This window comes from Aptenodytes patagonicus, chromosome 6 (genome assembly GCF_965638725.1).
Source record: "Aptenodytes patagonicus chromosome 6, bAptPat1.pri.cur, whole genome shotgun sequence".
Lineage (NCBI taxonomy): Eukaryota > Metazoa > Chordata > Aves > Sphenisciformes > Spheniscidae > Aptenodytes > Aptenodytes patagonicus.
In genome coordinates, this window is record NC_134954.1 from 33166385 (window position 1) to 33182822 (window position 16438).

The window sequence follows — 16438 nt, forward strand, 5'->3', positions numbered from 1 at the left end:
ATTTCTCCAGCTTGTGGCATTCTTTTTGCGTATCCTAGGCCAGTGATGCTCCTTATTTAAAGTATCAACTGGTATCATAAAGTATGTTAGGTTACTTTATTGTTATAAAATGAATGTTGCATTTATTTCAGATTTTTTTAAATGTGTATTCAAATATATTTTGTGGTTTGCAGAGTAACATCATAGCTTCTATTTTTAGAAATAACTATTCCTGTTAAGTAAGTTTTTCAGATATTGACTTTGCAAAACAGTGAAATAGGACTTATTTTTCAGAAAAAGCTGAATCTCACGCAGTAAAAATGAAGCATTTTTAAGAGGATTCAAACTGGGCACTCAGTCTAGAAAAGCAGAGATGGAATAAACCGTATAGCTAAACCTAGGAAAAGAACTATGATAGAAGATCTGTGGCAGAGGTCTATAAAATCCTGAAAAGTGTAGCGAAGGTGAAAGGGGAACTGATATGCAGTTTCTCCCAATACTTGACCTATGACTAACACTGAAATGAGGCAGCAGCAAGCTTAAAGCAAACAAAAGGGAGTACTTTTTCACACCATGCACAAAAAAAAAAATCTGCCTCTCAACACCAGCAGATTGTTTTTGTAGGCAAAACCAATGAATTTAAAAAGGATTTGGGTGGTTAATAAGAGGTACATTCTGACTGCCAGGGTTTGTAGACTTACAAAAGAGGTAATCGTGGATTCCCCTAACTGGGGATATTCTCTGTATCGTTTCCAGCATACAACCTTGGCTCTCAACTCTGTACTTTAGCTTTACTTTCTCCTGATAGATATCTCTTTTCACACTTGCTTTTGGAATGGGCTGAACTTGTGGACTTCAGTCTCTGGACTCATATAGACATGAAAGGGTGTTTGTGTGTTGCTCAAAATCCAGTGACACAACTTTTAAACTCTTATGAACGTGCCGTTAGCCCTAAGGGTTTGGTTTGTTGTTTTATAGCATTTTATATTAGTGTTATACAGATAAAACATGTTTGGCTGAAATGTTAGCAGAAGGTAAAGACTACACGGAAGTGACTATATATCAAATACAAGATTTGAGGGCCCATTATATGTTAGCATAGAGTAACAGTATGTCTGCAACTCCGGGTTAGCTACCTGAGTGTATACTGCCACCTTAGGGCATATGTAATGCTGCATCGCCTTGTTATGCAAGATCTTTTCCTCTATCGCTGAAACATGAAAATGCACACATAGCTGATGCAGCTAACTCTCTGGCACATGAGAATACCTTCTGTCTACCTCCTTTGGTTTTTGGGTTTTTAATATCACCTCACTGTCAGCTAGAGAGAAAGTTTTGCTTAAACAGGCTGCAGAATGGGACTGTATTGATGTCTGAAACTCCTTCCTCCAGTCCTTCTTGCTGGCTTATGAGAATCACTTTTTTTAACATGCCACATTGAGAACCTCCTATCAAAATAAACTTTTTAGGACACACTTAGTATTAGCCTTGGAATGTGCTTATCACACCCAGGTGCCTTTGGCAAAGGTAGCCATTTCACGAACCAGATTTCCCATCACTCCTACCTGCTCCAAGACAACTCTTCCAGGCTGCTGCACAGCATGAAGAAACTGTTCAGAGCTCTCGCCAATCAGGTGTGCTTGGTTGGGGATCTAAAACAGTCTCTCTTCTCCAGCCAGCAATTGCTCTTGTTCAGCTACCTTTCCTGTATCTTATAGAATCATAGAATAGTTTGGGTTGGAAGGCACCTCTAAAGATCATCTAGTCCAAACCCCGTGCCATGGGCAGGGACATCTTCAACTAGATCAGGTTGCTCAGAGCCCCGTCCAACCTGACCTTGAATGTTTCCAGGGATGGGGCATCCACCACCTCTCTGGACAACCTCTTCCAGTGTCTCACCACCCTCAGGGTAAAAAATTTCTTCCTTATATCTAGTCTAAATCTACCCCCCTTTAGTTTAAAGCCATTCCCCCTTGTCCTGTCGCAACAGGCTTTGCTAAAAAGTTTGCCACCATCTTTTTTATAAGCCCCCTTTAAGTACTGATAGGCTGCAAGAAGGTCTCCCCAAAGCCTTCTCTTCTCTCGGCTGAACAACCCCAACTCTCTCAGCCTTTCTTCATAGGAGAGGTGCTCCATCCCCCTGATCATTTTCGTGGCCCTCTTCTGGACCCGCTCCAACAGGTCCATGTCTTTCTTATGCTGAGGGCTCCAGAGCTGGATGCAGTACTCCAGGTGGGGTCTCACCAGAGCAGAGCAGAGGGGCAGAATCACCTCCCTCGACCTGCTGGCCACGCTTCTTTTGATGCAGCCCAGCATACGATTGGTCTTCTGGGCTGCCAGCACACACTGCTGGCTCATGTCCAGCTTTTCATCTACCAGTACCCCCAAGTCCTTCTCGGCAGGGCTGCCCTCAACCCCTTCATCCCCCAGCCTGTATTGATACCGGGGGTTGCCCCGACCCAGGTGCAGGACCCTGTACTTGGCCTTGTTAAATCTCATGAGGTTCACACAGGCCCACTTCTCGAGCTTGTCCAGGTCCCTCTGGATGGCATCCCGTCCCTCTGGCGTGTCGACCGCACCACTCAGCTTGGTGTCATCTTATTTTGCTTTTGTAAACTTGCAAACTTTTGGCATCCACCTTTTCCCTTTCCATGAAATATGCCTTAGTGGCAGATGATATCTGCTTTGTCAGGCACTTCTTTTAAGCACAAACTGCAGATACCTGCTTTTCTAGGTTTATCTTGAAAGTTTTCATTTGCCTTTGCATGTTCTCCCTGTCTAAGGACATTGCTTTGTTTATAGGCGCCTATTTCATTCACCCGTCTACCCATTGGATTTCCATTGCATCATTTGCTGCAGCTTCAACCCAGGTTCTCAAGAATAATTAGGCACTTAAATCCCATTCAAATCAACCTGATCTGGATATCTAAACAAGTCCTTAGAGTGGGAGTGTCTTCCACATCAGATCACGTCAGCCATGCTGTTATATAGGCAAACCTTCAAATCCTCAGAGGTAAAAATCTTTTTCCAAATGTTCAGTCCAAATCTCTCAAACTGCCATTTGTGGCCCTGATTATACTATTTACTGCTACCCAGAAAAGTTTGGCTCTGTCATCATTGTTACTCCCCATCGAGTATATACCCAGGCACTTATAGTGTGCCATAGAGATTGATAAATACGGATGAATACCCCAAAACTAGGGGTATGCGATCAAAGATGGTAGAGAGCGCTCTTTTGTGTTTGAATTTGTGTTAGAAGCAATGTAAGATAGCATATAAGAGGATGATTAGAAAAAAGAAGCCTTCAGGATTGTAACTATCTAGCCTCCCTCCCTAGCTTGTTTAAATCTCCCTAGTGGGCTGTGCAAATAGCACAGATGTCAGTGGTTTATTCTGTTTTTCAGACCGCAGTGGTGTTGCAACAGCAGAAGTTATTGCTAAGCTTGCATCACATTTACTACTGTAGACTCAGGGCTTTCACTTTGATAACTGGTACAACGTAGAAACAAATCTGAAGATAAACTTTATCAGCCCACTGTATATCAAATCTCTGCCAATCATTGCTTCTTGTTGAGACTCTGAGAGCACAAGGTAATCCAAAGGTCAGACTTTTGTTCCGAGTTTTGTGTTCAATCAGCTGAGCAGACTCGAGGTAGGGAGTTCATCATTAACTAGATTTTAATAAGATAGCGATTGCTTGGTCAGGTGTTACCTCCCATTCATAACTCTGTTCAGCCTTTCAGTGTGACACATGGCCAATTGCTTGACACCTCTCCCTCGAGCATTTGAATTCTCTAATGTTAATTCAAGCATTCAACTTTACCTTGCAGTGCCCAGTTGCTTAAAGCCTTCACCATGTGCACAGATGATAAACCCAACCTTTACCCATAGTTAAAAATTACCCTCATTTCTGCCCACAAACATACAGTCTGTTAAAAATTAAATACTTTTACCTTAGTTAAGATTGAAGTGCAAAGTACCCCACGATTCACTCCCCGTCCCCTGCGATAGTTTTGTGGCTGTTTAAAACTTTGCTGACAGCACAAGGAAAATGGCTTCTTCAAATCCAGGATTTAATTCTCTTGCCTCCTGGGCTGTGTTTTTCTTGCTCCTGTGGACCTTTTCTGAAGGTGGAAAGCTTTTGGTTGTACCTATCGATGGCAGCCACTGGCTCAGCATGCACCCAGTTGTGGAGCGGCTCAGACAGAGGGGACATGAAATCACGGTGGTTGCGCCAGAGATAAATTTGCGGATAGATTCGTCAGTGCATTACACCATGAAAACATACTCAGTGTCTTACACCAAGGAGTATGTGGAGGCAGAATTTAAAAAGCTGGGCTATAGGAGTTTCACACCTCAACCCTTCATGGAAAAATTCTCAAAAATGGCAAATATTACAACCATGTTCTTTGATTCCTGCAAACGTCTTCTGTCTAACAAAGAGCTGATCGAATACCTTGAGGAAAGCAAATTTGATGCTGTCTTTATGGATCCTTTTTTCCCATGTGGACAGATAGTGGCCGAACATCTCTCCCTACCTTCTGTGTACCTCGTACGGGGACTGCCGTGCAGCCTAGACTTCCACGCTACCCTCTGTCCAAATCCTCCTTCTTACGTTCCTAGGTTCTTTACTCGCTACACGGACCGCATGGCGTTCCTCCAGCGCACGGGCAATCTCATAGCTAGCCTGAGCAGTTCCCTGGCTTGCAGCTTGCTTTATTCACCGTATGATTGTTTGATCAAAGAATTCCTCCAACAAGAGGCAACAGTGCTTGAGCTGTTCAGCCACGCGTCTATTTGGCTCATGAAATATGACTTTGTGTTTGAGTACCCCAGGCCCCTAATGCCTAATATGGTCTTGATCGGAGGTATAAGCTGCACTCAGGAAAAAGCATTATCACAGGTTAGTTACCTTTTTTCCCCTAGTTTAGCTATGGCTGTACTGTTTGCTCTCACCATGAGATGGAGCTCCGGGGAGTAACAAATAATAACAGGTGAAAGAGCGAGGTGGAAGTGGCTAGGAAAGTACTTTGCACCTCTGCATCCCTTGTGCATTAAGGAGTATGTTACTTTGTGGGAGACCTCCAGATTCCCAGACAAGCATGCATACAAAGCTGGGCTTTTCCAGTTCTTTTCCCCCAGTATTTTCTGGCTGCCTATTTCTAGTAATTTTGTTTTGTATACCTGTTTACAAGACTTGGTGCTAGCTAGGGTAATGCAGCAGGCCACATCATCCTAGTCCCCTGCCCTTGAGCAGAGGACCATTTCTGCAGGAATTTCAGACAGTAGCAGACCTGAATGAAATCCCCACCACCCAGTGAAGCAGCAAGAGATCTGCTTCTTTTGTGTAAAATACTCTGTCCCAGATCTGAACTGCACCTGTATTTTGCTTGAACTATGCCAACCTTCCTAAATATGGGATATCTGTCACTTTCCACTAAAAAATCCTCCTAATTCTTAGTGCTTTCTCCTGTTTTTCAGTGAGTGTCTACTGCAGGTATTTCATAAAGGTCATGTGTAGCACCCACTGATACAAGCAGCTGCTGATTAAAAAGACTTTAGTAAAACAACCCACCTATTCCCAAAGCAAGGCTGCAAAAATTTCATAATGGTAGTGGCATTTCTGAGCAGAAAGTCAGACCTTGGCACACAAAAACATTCAAAGAACAGAGTAAAACTGATGTGACTAGTCCCACAGAAAATAAATAGGGCTAAATACACCCTGAAATAGCCATATCTGTTCCACTGCATCAGGAACTGCCAAAGAATTTTGTACCAAAAGCACATTTGTAGTTTGGGGAGGATTTTGCAGTTCCCAGATGTTGTGAGTTTATATAGAACTGAGCCCTGAGTTCCCAACCAAACATCTACAACGCCTTAATGGAGAACGTGTCTTCAGAGAAATCTGGTAAGACAGAACCAAGCCCTGAAATGAGAGTTACATTTCACCTTGTTTGCCCCAGGAGAGCACCAGGTCTGCTGTTCAGGGTGCAGCTATCAGCAAACCTTCAATGGCGCCTTCCATTTGGGATCCAGTCCAAGCGAAGGGCCATGGCACTCTGATCAGCCTCAAAAATACGTAACAGAGCATAAATTAAGAGGGTCAATCTCGGTTATCCCCTCAGACCCTAGAGATAACATCTCAATTGCCAGACTTATGGGAACATTTAATTAATTTTATTCCACTCATTTAACTCTGATGCCTGCAGCAATTCCCTCCAGTTTTGTCCTTCCTTCCCTGGCTTTACCAAATATTTTTCTATGGCACAGGATTTTTGCTCCAGCCTTCAGCTGTTTTTATGCTTCATCGGAATCCTTTTGTTCTTGGATTCCAGTGACAGATCTCCTAGTCCTTCTTTTATTTAAATCAAACAAACAAAACAGATGATAAAAAAAATTGGCAGCGGTTCAGTATTATCATACTCAAAACAGACCCAGTAAATCCAGATATTAGAAATTAGAACTATCTGCTGTCAGAACATTTTTCAAAATCTTAATTCTCTCTTGCAGCTGCATGGTTTGAAAAGAAGAGCATCAACTCTAAAGCCAGAGCATCTGACTTGCAATAAATGTGAAAATAAACCACAATGTATTCACCTAGGGATTGGTTGCCAGGAAAAGTATGATGATGAATTGATCTCTGTAATTGGTACAGCATCTTTTTTACTGCACAGAAACTGATGTCTTTGAGCAGGCAGGCTTTGCTATGTGACTGTTTTAAAGTAAATTTTTTCTCATGTCCATACTGAATCTTGGTTCGGGCTTCAGTTCTGCAAACACTCACGCACCTCCATAACTTTGTTCATCCCACTGTGCCCATCTTTTTCCCCTGGGACTCATTTTCATATAGATAACTAATTTTCCTGATCATAATTTTGTTGTGTTGACTGTTCATTTTATTGCCTTTCCAGCTAGTTTTGTGGGAACATGACAGAAATTACAGTGTATGATGTGGAAGGGACTTTGACTAAGGATGTGCTTTGTGTTGGCAGGAGTTTGAAGCTATTGTGAATGCCTCTGGAGAACACGGCATTGTTGTCTTCTCACTGGGCTCCATGGTCTCTGAGATTCCTATGAAGAAAGCCACAGAAATTGCAGATGCCTTGGGATCAGTCCCTCAAACGGTATGGTTTCCCTTTTCCCCTTCCAGCATAGCAATTCAAGACTTTTCAAATACAGTATATGATTACCTTTGGCTTTCAGTGTGCTTGGTCCCTTCTTTCTTCTACTGCCTGATGCCAGAAGAAACTATCACCCCAGCTGCTCTGCACGACGAAACAGGTTTTGTGCACCACAGATGTTTTCAGCTGTGCTTTTCAAACCCACTGAGGAGCAGCAAGAGGCTGGTTGCTGAGAACTGACATTGTGTTTACTTCTCTTGAAAGGTTTTGTGGCGATACACAGGAGAGGTGCCCCCCAACCTGCCGAAGAACGTAAAGCTTGTCAAATGGCTGCCACAGAATGATCTTCTAGGTAGGTCTGAGATACCTTGAGTGATATACCAGCATGTTTCTTTTAATCTGATAATGCTGTTGTAAGGCCCCATTAGCATCATCTGTGCTGACTCCCTGTATCACTGTGGGTCACAAGGACTTCCTTACAGCCTTTGCTGTTTGAACCAGAGCTCGTCTTTTAGAAACTTAACTGATTGCAACTTCAAAATTGCCGAATTATGAAACAACACTGTTTGGAAAGGTGTTCCATCACTTGACTACCCTTACTGTCAAAAGTGGGTGATCTTTATCTCTGACTAACCAGTCTCAACACCCAGCCATGGGTTTTTGTCATGTTTTTGTCTACTGGACTGAAAAGAAAATTTAAGGTCCCCGAGTGAGCATTTCCAGACAGGTCGTCAGGCTTTTCAAGTGGCAAAATTGTATGTGCTACTGCCAGGAGTGCATTTGTTGGTTAGACAACAAGGCTTGGCTGTGGGAGATCTGCAAAGCCAGCAAATGGAAGACATGGTAAAAAAGCAAGCAATGGTAACATCCTCTTTAAACCTCACTTGGCTCTGATTTCATCCTAAAATCTGAGAAGCTTTGGAGGATTATCCAAGGCTTTCCAGAGATTACCCAAACCAAGACAGAGCTCTACAATCCAAGGTTCATTCAATTGCCTGTAATGTCCTGTTCTCTGCAGCCCTAAGTCTGTCCATAAGTAATGATGCACATGACAGCCCGAAGTTCTTGATTTATACCTACCAGTTTCATTTTTGTGCAAGTTTTTCCCCAGAGATGTGTTACTGTGACTTAACAAATCAAATAGTTAAGCAAGTCTTTCTTTCCTCCACAGCTCACCCTAAGACTCGTGCCTTTATTACCCATGGAGGCTCACACGGTGTTTATGAGGGCATATGCAATGCAGTGCCAATGGTACTAATGCCTTTATTTGGAGACCAGATGGACAACGCCAAGCGAATAGAGTCACGGGGAGCAGGACTGACACTGAATATACTCGAAATGACTTCAAAGGACATCTCCGCTGCCCTGAAAGCAGTTATTAATGATAAAAAGTCAGTAATAGAAGCACAGCCTTTCTGCTTTTACTGTTCTGTAACGCCAGTACTCTAGCTTCCAGCTTAACAGAATACTGATCTGTTCTTATATGCCTTCTTATAAAAGTTACATCATCGAGAAGCTGATGCTTGCCCTGGGTTAACTTCATCCTGTCCCTGTAACAGAGCCATCCTTCTCACTGCCTGGGATTATAATCATTAGGTGACTAGAACTGGCTGATGTGAGAGGATGCCGGTATCAGAGAATATGGGGTATAAGTGCAATGGAAGAAATCAAGTTGACAAAAGATGTGTCACCTGCTTAAAGCCAAATTTACCAGGCAGTGATGTCGAGGGCTTTGACACAATGTGGTAGAAAAGGCGATCAGTGAAGGGAGATGTGGCAAACTGCTTTTGTTCCCTAAATCAGTGGTCACATGAGTCAGTGGGGATCCTGAAAAGGTTGAAAGGCGCAGCTGCCTGGCTGATTTTCTTTGCATGGCGGTTGCCCAGAGATGCTGTCTGCACAGCAGCAGGAGGAAGGAGACAAGTGGCAGTGCCTCAGTATAGTCCAGAGGCTGTACTGCATCAGGAAACATTACCTCCCAGCTGGCAGGGTTTACTAAACATAGCTATTATCACTCATTTATTTTACAGACCAGTCATTTTTCCCCCCCTAGTGCTCATAAGGAGCTGTATGAGCACAGTCAGCTGCTGCCTGGCTCAGCAATGCTGGACAATTCCAGCACAGAGCAGGAGGAATATGTGTGGATACACTGAAGCGGTACAGGGAACCACACTAGACATCATAGTATTGCAGTCAACATGCCCAAGGTGTTTTAAGGCATCACAGCGAAGGGGAGCTTTAAGACATACCCTCCTCTTCCCTGCTCCCATTCTCTGTTGTCACTAGGGCCTCTGAGTCCTTGGCATCCTCCTCCCCAACATGTTTCTGAAAAATGGCACCTATTGCTATTGTTTCCTAACCACTCTTCTTATAGGAATAATAATAACAACAACAGTAATAATAATAATAATAATAATAATAATGCATCTTGATCTTCAGCTGGACAGCTTTTCTACACCCAGTCTCACATTTCAGCCAGATACCTTCACCCCAGAGATTTTGCTGACAGCTCAAACTAAGCTTTTTTCTTTTTCTTCTTTTCTAATACCTTTCCCTCTTTTTTGTCATTGAAAACAGCACTTTTCTGGGCCCATAACTTTGCCATTATCCTCCTCATGAGGTGGTAGTGTTGGGGAAACACCACCAGAGAAGCCCCCAGTGGGCCGTCAGACAACATCCTTGTTTTCTGGGGACTCAGTCTCAGCAGCACAAGTCATTGAAAACACTGAACATCCTTTCTTGGCAGGTACAAAGAGAACATCAAGCGTCTCTCTGACCTTCACCTCGACAGACCCATCCACCCCCTGGACCTGGCTGTGCACTGGGTGGAGTTTGTAATGAGACACAAAGGGGCCCCACACCTGCGACCTGCTGCTCACGACTTGAACTGGATCCAGTACCACTCCCTGGACGTCATCGCCTTCCTCCTCTCTGTGGTGCTCCTCTCCCTCTTCATTTCTCTGAAGTGCTGCCTGTTCTGCTGCCGCAGGTGCTGCTGTAAGAAGGGAAGACCAAGAAAGCCAACCAAATCAAAGTCCCACTAGCAGATGAAACCAGTGGTAGGACATAAGGCCTCCGCTCCAGACCAGAAGGATCAGAGAACATCTCAAATTTCACTAAAATAATTGCTGACTTTCTGTCAAGAAATAATAGTGTTCCTTTAAACTGGCACCATAGGAGGGGTTGTTTCACTGATGATAACAATTTTTGCCTTTAATTAAGAATCGGGTGTTAAAAATAATTTGTATGGGAGTACTTCAGTTACTTGGAAGGATATTAGTCCAAGGCTTCTGGCTTCCACGTCTTGGTGTACAGAGGACTCATGGTGATATTTTTTTTTTTATCTCTATATGCAGTGGAGAGATATATAGGGATTTCATAAGACTTTGCTTCAAGGGCTTTAGGAGAACCATTTGCTCTAGTGTAAGACTGTCAGGTTTATCAAGCACTTTGAAATCTTTGTATAGCTGTTGTTATAGAAGAGGCAAATGTTACACACTGACAATACATGTCACATAAGCCAAGCTACATGCACATCTTAAATGGGTTTTGTGTGTGTTTACAATACCCTGAACTCAATCAAGGTTTCGGCAGGGAAGTGGTTGTAAAGCCACTAGTGTTTCACCCAAGTTCCCCATCAGGCAGAGTGCTGTATCTGGAGTTTACGTGTTAGATGATGAGACCTTTGTAAGCATTGTTTCTGAAACCCAACTGATTTCCTCTTTGTAAGTGATGTTCAGATAAAGACCCAAACCCCACCCCTATAAATAAATCCCCAATACTAACAATAATGGCTCTTATGTTTTCTGACTTGAGAGATACGGGGCTGGACACTTGTTCGATCATGGAGAGGGAGCTGGAGAAGGAAAAGATTCAATGCCCCACAGTGTGAAAGCCACCTCTGCACAAAAGCCAGTTCTCAGCATTACTGTCTCACTGCTTGGTGACTTGGTCCTTGCTGAGGGGTTACATCCTCACTACTACGGATAGAAAAAGTCAGAAAAGACCCTAAACATAAGTTAATATTCAGGGCTCAAAACAGGCTGGGGCATCCTGGTACGTCATGGCGGCGCAGGCATCCTGCTAAGTACCTGGTGCTGTTATTTTCTATTGCTGTTTGAAAAAGCATGTACTTTAGTGAAAGCCATTAAGTTCCAGAAGACAGTCCCTCTGCTCTGGAGCCTGTCCCCATTGCAGTGCCCGATTCTTGTGGGCATCCATGCCACCTGCAACCTGCCCAGGACTGATGCCAACTGTTGCTTTTCATCCTCTGCCTTTCCCTCCCCACCTTCTGCCCTCAGTAAACAGATGGAAACCTCTTCCTTGGGACACACAGAGGGAGTCCCCCATGGTGCATGAGAGCTGACCTGCTTTTAACATGCAGCTTTTGCAGGTCCACACGTTCCTGAAGTGACAGCTCTGGCTGTCCCCACAGTCCTGGCTGGAGCCAGGTGACAGCAGTGCATCTGTGCAACGGTACGCAGCGCCTCTGGAAATGAGACCCAGCAAGACCTCGCAGTGCCCGTCGCACTACCAACTGCAGTGGTTTCAGTCATCTCTGAGCATGGGGCTGGCTTCCAGCAGCTGTCTGATGCAAAAAGCACTTTAAAACGTCCTTATGGAGATGTTGTCTGAGTACCCTGCTGCAAACAGGCTCTGGATCAATCCAGTGACTTTCTCTACATGGACAAGAGAAAACCCCCTTAATTTCAGATCAGATGAACAGAATTTAAAAAAAAATCCCAGCTGCAGCTGTTTGGGTTTTGGTTTTTTTTTTGTTCAACTCAAAACCTCTTGTGTAGGTGGAGGAAAGGAGCTAAGAGAGAGGGAGGAGGATGCAAAATGCCCATCCCATGGCTTTCATTTCAGAAAGATCTCTAACAAGGCTGAAGTAAAACAGCAGCAGAAATCAGGTATCCTCCTCCTCCTCTCCTTTTCCTTTTGCTCTCCTTAGCCTTGACTAGTTTGTCCTGCTCTTTATTTTCCCTTGGCTTACCAGAAAAATAAGGAGGAGAGAGGGCCCTTAGGGGACCGGGACTGGACAACCGTCATGTCGTGTCCAGTTTCAGCTGTGCCCAGCAGAGGACACTACGATACCACTAACAGGAGGGAGCAAGGAAAAGGCCATCCTTCCCCACCAAGCCAGCCCAGGTGGGTCGGTGGAAGTCAACAGCAACTTGTTTATCTGCCTGTGCTCCAGGAATACGGACCCTGCTGCAGAGAGATCCTTTTCAGAGTGAATTAGGGGCCAAACTGCGTGGGACAAGCCGCTTTGGTGCAGAGGAGGGAAATGGAGGGGCTGCAGTATCAATGCAACACAGCCTTCCGAAGGGAAGAGTTACTCTGGGGATGCCATCCACTCTTATCACCCCTTAATCAGCTACCATATAGAGCCATGCTGCCCCTTAAACAGGTCAGAAAGCCCAAGCCCCTGCTTCCCTTACTGGGAGAAGGAGAAATCATTGTTATGATGCATTTCTAAGCAATAGAGCTGAAATCAGGCCACTTCCCAGAAGGGGAAACTGAGGCAGGACCAGCCATCGCCCCTCTCCCTGAGCTGTGCAGGTTCTACATCGCCCCAGGGCTCCAGGCACTGCAGCCTGAGCTTTTCCAGCAAACCCTCCAAAGCTCTGCTTTTAAACACTTGCCATAAACCAGCGGCCAAAATCCCTCACTGCCCATGGAGAAAGGAGAGGCACAAACACCTCCCGCCTCCAGCAGCCTCTCAGCATAGCCAAGTGCTCATGTAGCACCCCCTTTGGATCTGTGAAAGAAGAGGACAGCTGTTGCTTTCTGCTCCCACCCGGGGACTTTTTTAGTGTTTAGTTTATTTTTTCCTGGATTTTAACATCCAGGCTTGCAACAGTAAGGCTGGGAATGAAAAGCAGTGCAAGCCAGTGCTGCTCCTGGCTCGGGTGACCCTCGGACCCCCCCTGGCTGCAAAACATGGGCGAGAGCTTCTTTGGCTTATGGATGGGGATGTCCTGGGGGACACAGCAGCCCTGGCTCTGGTGGGAGGGTACAGTTGGCATCTCTTGCTGCTTCCCACCAGCCAGACCTCGGGAAATGACAGGAATTGCTGACATTTTTCTGCAGCCTCACCCCAGCCCCCTGGTCCCCAAGGGCAACGGGGGAGGTTTTTTCCACTGCCACAGGAGCTCTGGGTGTCGCTCGGGCTCCTCCACCTCCCTGGTGCATGGGTCCAAGAAGACCCCCTGGCCCACAGTGACAGAGCGCTCAGAGGTGAACTCGCCCCCTTGCAAGACACACTGAGAAGTTAAATATGCTCGTTATTCAGGAGCAGAGCAAGAAACAGCAGCGACCTGCAAATGAGCACTCCCTCCTCCTCCCCTGCGCAGGGCTCCCAGGGCCAAACGCCTGCAGATGCGTCCCCGGTGCTGCCTCGCCCTGCGCACTTCCACTCGGATGCTCATGCTCAGACCTGCAATTACTTAACTTGATTTTTTTAAAGATCTATTTTTGGGTGGCTTTGTAAAAAGTAAATACTTACTGCTGCTGGCAGCCAGCCATGATCCCAGTTTGGGGGGTTTCAGAGGAGCTCCCAAACCCCCTTTCAGCCTTGTTTCCCACTGGGAGAAAGCACTGAAAGATCGAGATGAGCAAATATGGTGTGCATGCCCACTTCCCTGAGGAGTGCGGACAAGGGATGCTGACCTGCCAGGAGCAGTACCAGCCTCATTCAAAAAAAAAAAAAAAAAACACCAACCAAAAAAATCCCAAACCCACATGCATCCACAAACAAGGCTGCTTTGGGGCTGCAGATGTGATGACTGCGATGGTCCAGAGCCCTGCCTTCCTCCCTGAAAACCTGGGGAGCAGCGCAGGGGTAACGCTGATACAGGAGGCACCATGCAGCCCCCCACAGTCCCTGCAGGAAGCGGTTGAGATTCCCCCAGGACATGCCCCAGCTCCGCATCATTCTCCAGAGCTATCCCAAAGCAGGCTCTGCTCCCTGCAGCTTCTCAGTGGATGAGCTCTACCCCGCAGCCTGGGGCTTGGCACCAGAGATGTCCCATCCCGTGACATGCTGTGTGATGGTCAGCTCTCGTCCCCAGCACTGCCTCGAGGATGGCAGGGAGCCACCACTAGCAAGCCAGATACTTTTAGCTGGAGCAGCCACACAGCTCTCCAATTAATTACCACCTGCAGAGGTGTTTTTAGGAGTTATTTATAGGTGAGCGTGATGAAACCTGGGGAAAGCAATTGCCAAAGTGAACCAGGCACAAAATGCAGGACAGCCTCTCCCCTTCCTGGGGAGGAATGTGCCCTGCTGAACCCGGAAAGGGAGTAAACTGCTCTGGCTTTGGCATTTAAGCTCAGTGAGCCAGGTTAAGCCCATGTGGCAGCTGGGCTCGGTCCATAGCTTGGTCCATAACCCGGCTGCGGGCGGTGCTGCAGGCTGCCGGGACTGAACCAGTCTTACAAAGGAAAGAGAAGATGGAACCTCCATCTACAAACATTTCCTTGCCATCTGAGCCAGCTCAGGATGCTGGTATTTCTGGGAGAGATGATGCTATCTCCAACCTCATCTTTCCCAGAGCGAACTCCTGCCCTGCCTACAGTGGGTGTCACGGCTCATGCTAACCATCACAAAAAAAGCTGCTGTCACACAATTCTGCTTTGACAGGTACTACCAAGTACTCCCAGCATCAATTCCCTTTCTATTAAGGATGGCCGAAAGGTTTCATATGCCGGATCTGATTGCTTAGGATGATAAAAGCAAATCATCAGCACAGCCTGTTCAGGCATCAGCAAATCCCAAATCCCCCCCAGCCAGATACTGGCTGGCTTATCTAATCGCGTGACCTCTCTTCAAAAGCCAGCCTGAACAAATGGAGCAGATTTCTTCCCTGAAATGCTACCAGCCTAGATTATCTTGGGGGGGGGGGGGGGGGGGGGAGGTACACGGTCCCCCCTTTGCTGGGGCAGAGCCAAGCAAGCTGCAGCTGTTACCAAGCATCCCTCCCTGGCTCATCGCTCTCTCGTAGCGAGGGACCAGACCGCATCCCAGTGACTCGCTTTGTGCCAGACGAGACTTCTCAAAGCGTCTGCTGGAAGGTTTAATTAATGTTCAGTGGGGGGTAATCAAAGCAGGGCAGGAACTCAAGGTTCGTTATCTTCCGAAGGCTGCTGAAGAGACAGTGGGGCCATCCTTTGAGTTTTGGCCACAAATGGTTGGTCCAAACTGCTTGGAGGGGTGGTTCCAAGATGATTTCAGCATACCATGAGGAAGGCTGCGGGATGGATTTGGTGATGGGCAGGGGAAGGAAGGGGAAACCACAACCAGTGGCGCTCCTGATGTAGAGCAAGTCTGTTAAACAGTAACAAAAATAACACATTCATCTCCCCAGCCAGAGGCTCCTTTCTTTTCATGTAGGACATCAGGGTCTTCCCACCCAAATCAAACAATCAGTCACCCCTTGCAGAACTAACCACCCGACAAGTGAAGCTTGCCCCTCTTTCGGCCAGGTTTTGCAGCATACAGCCTTTTGGAAAAACACACCTTTGTATTCTGCTTTTTCCCGCTCCATTATAATAAAAATGCCCAAATGTGTCATTTGTTGCTTGGAATTCCCTGAATTTCACCGATGGATTAAGCCTGCTGAGGTGTGAAGAGGCGAGCCCCAGGGGATGCTTCGTGTAAAGCCCGTTATCCAAAAAAAGGGCTTTCGATAGGAGGCGTGAGCGGGTCATGCCACAGATACACAATGGCAGTTACATTTCCAGGGACAATGACCATCTCTGTTAATTTACAGTCATCCAAGCCCATGTTTTATGACGGATCAAGCCCAATTAAGTTTGCTTGGGTTATTAAAGTGGGAAGGTTATAAGAGTCCAGCAGACAAGGAAACCCAAACCTGGAACAGGACTGCTAAGCTAGATGTGCCTGGGGTGCCGGCAAAGCCCAGCACCCAGGGCAGAAGTCCAAGCGATGCATCATGATCCTCGCTGGATTTTCTACCCCCATTTTCCACAAAGTAAGCCACCGTGCCTCCACCTGGCATGGGGGATACTGCCATCAGAGGAGGGCAGATGCAGGAGACAGCACTGGGAACGATGGCCTTCTGGTGGCAAAAGAAACCTGCCAGCAAGAGGAAGACCTAGGAGCAGCCCTTTAACCAACTCCTTTCCTTTAAGCACTCATGACCAACTCCTCACATTGCAAGATAGGAGTGTCCTGACAGCAGATAATCCACAGCAAGCATTTAATTGAGAGCTGGGAAGGAAGCAAAGCAATTGATTTTCAGCAGGGATTTCTAGGGATGAAAACAGATGCTCAGAGACCTCCAGGGTCTTTAATCAGAGACTCTAGTTTT

The 16438-nt window shown here is 46.1% G+C and overlaps 1 protein-coding gene across 2 annotated transcripts in view; it reads left to right on the plus strand.

Annotated features, from left to right (window-relative positions):
* The window catches only part of LOC143162146 (UDP-glucuronosyltransferase 1A1-like), a 34109-nt gene extending 23218 nt beyond the window's left edge, over nucleotides 1-10891 (plus strand). Inside the window, exons 1-5 of one of the 2 annotated variants that reach the window (XM_076342024.1) lie at nucleotides 4000-4882; nucleotides 6972-7103; nucleotides 7365-7452; nucleotides 8272-8491; nucleotides 9847-10891. In XM_076342024.1, coding sequence (XP_076198139.1) covers nucleotides 4031-4882; nucleotides 6972-7103; nucleotides 7365-7452; nucleotides 8272-8491; nucleotides 9847-10144 — 1590 coding nt within the window. In that variant the 5' untranslated portion in view covers nucleotides 4000-4030 and the 3' untranslated portion in view covers nucleotides 10145-10891. Of the gene's footprint in view, nucleotides 1-3999; nucleotides 4883-6971; nucleotides 7104-7364; nucleotides 7453-8271; nucleotides 8492-9846 lie in introns of those variants that run through there. The other variant, XM_076342025.1, reaches the window with a different exon arrangement.
* Nucleotides 10892-16438: the final 5547 nt, after the last annotated feature.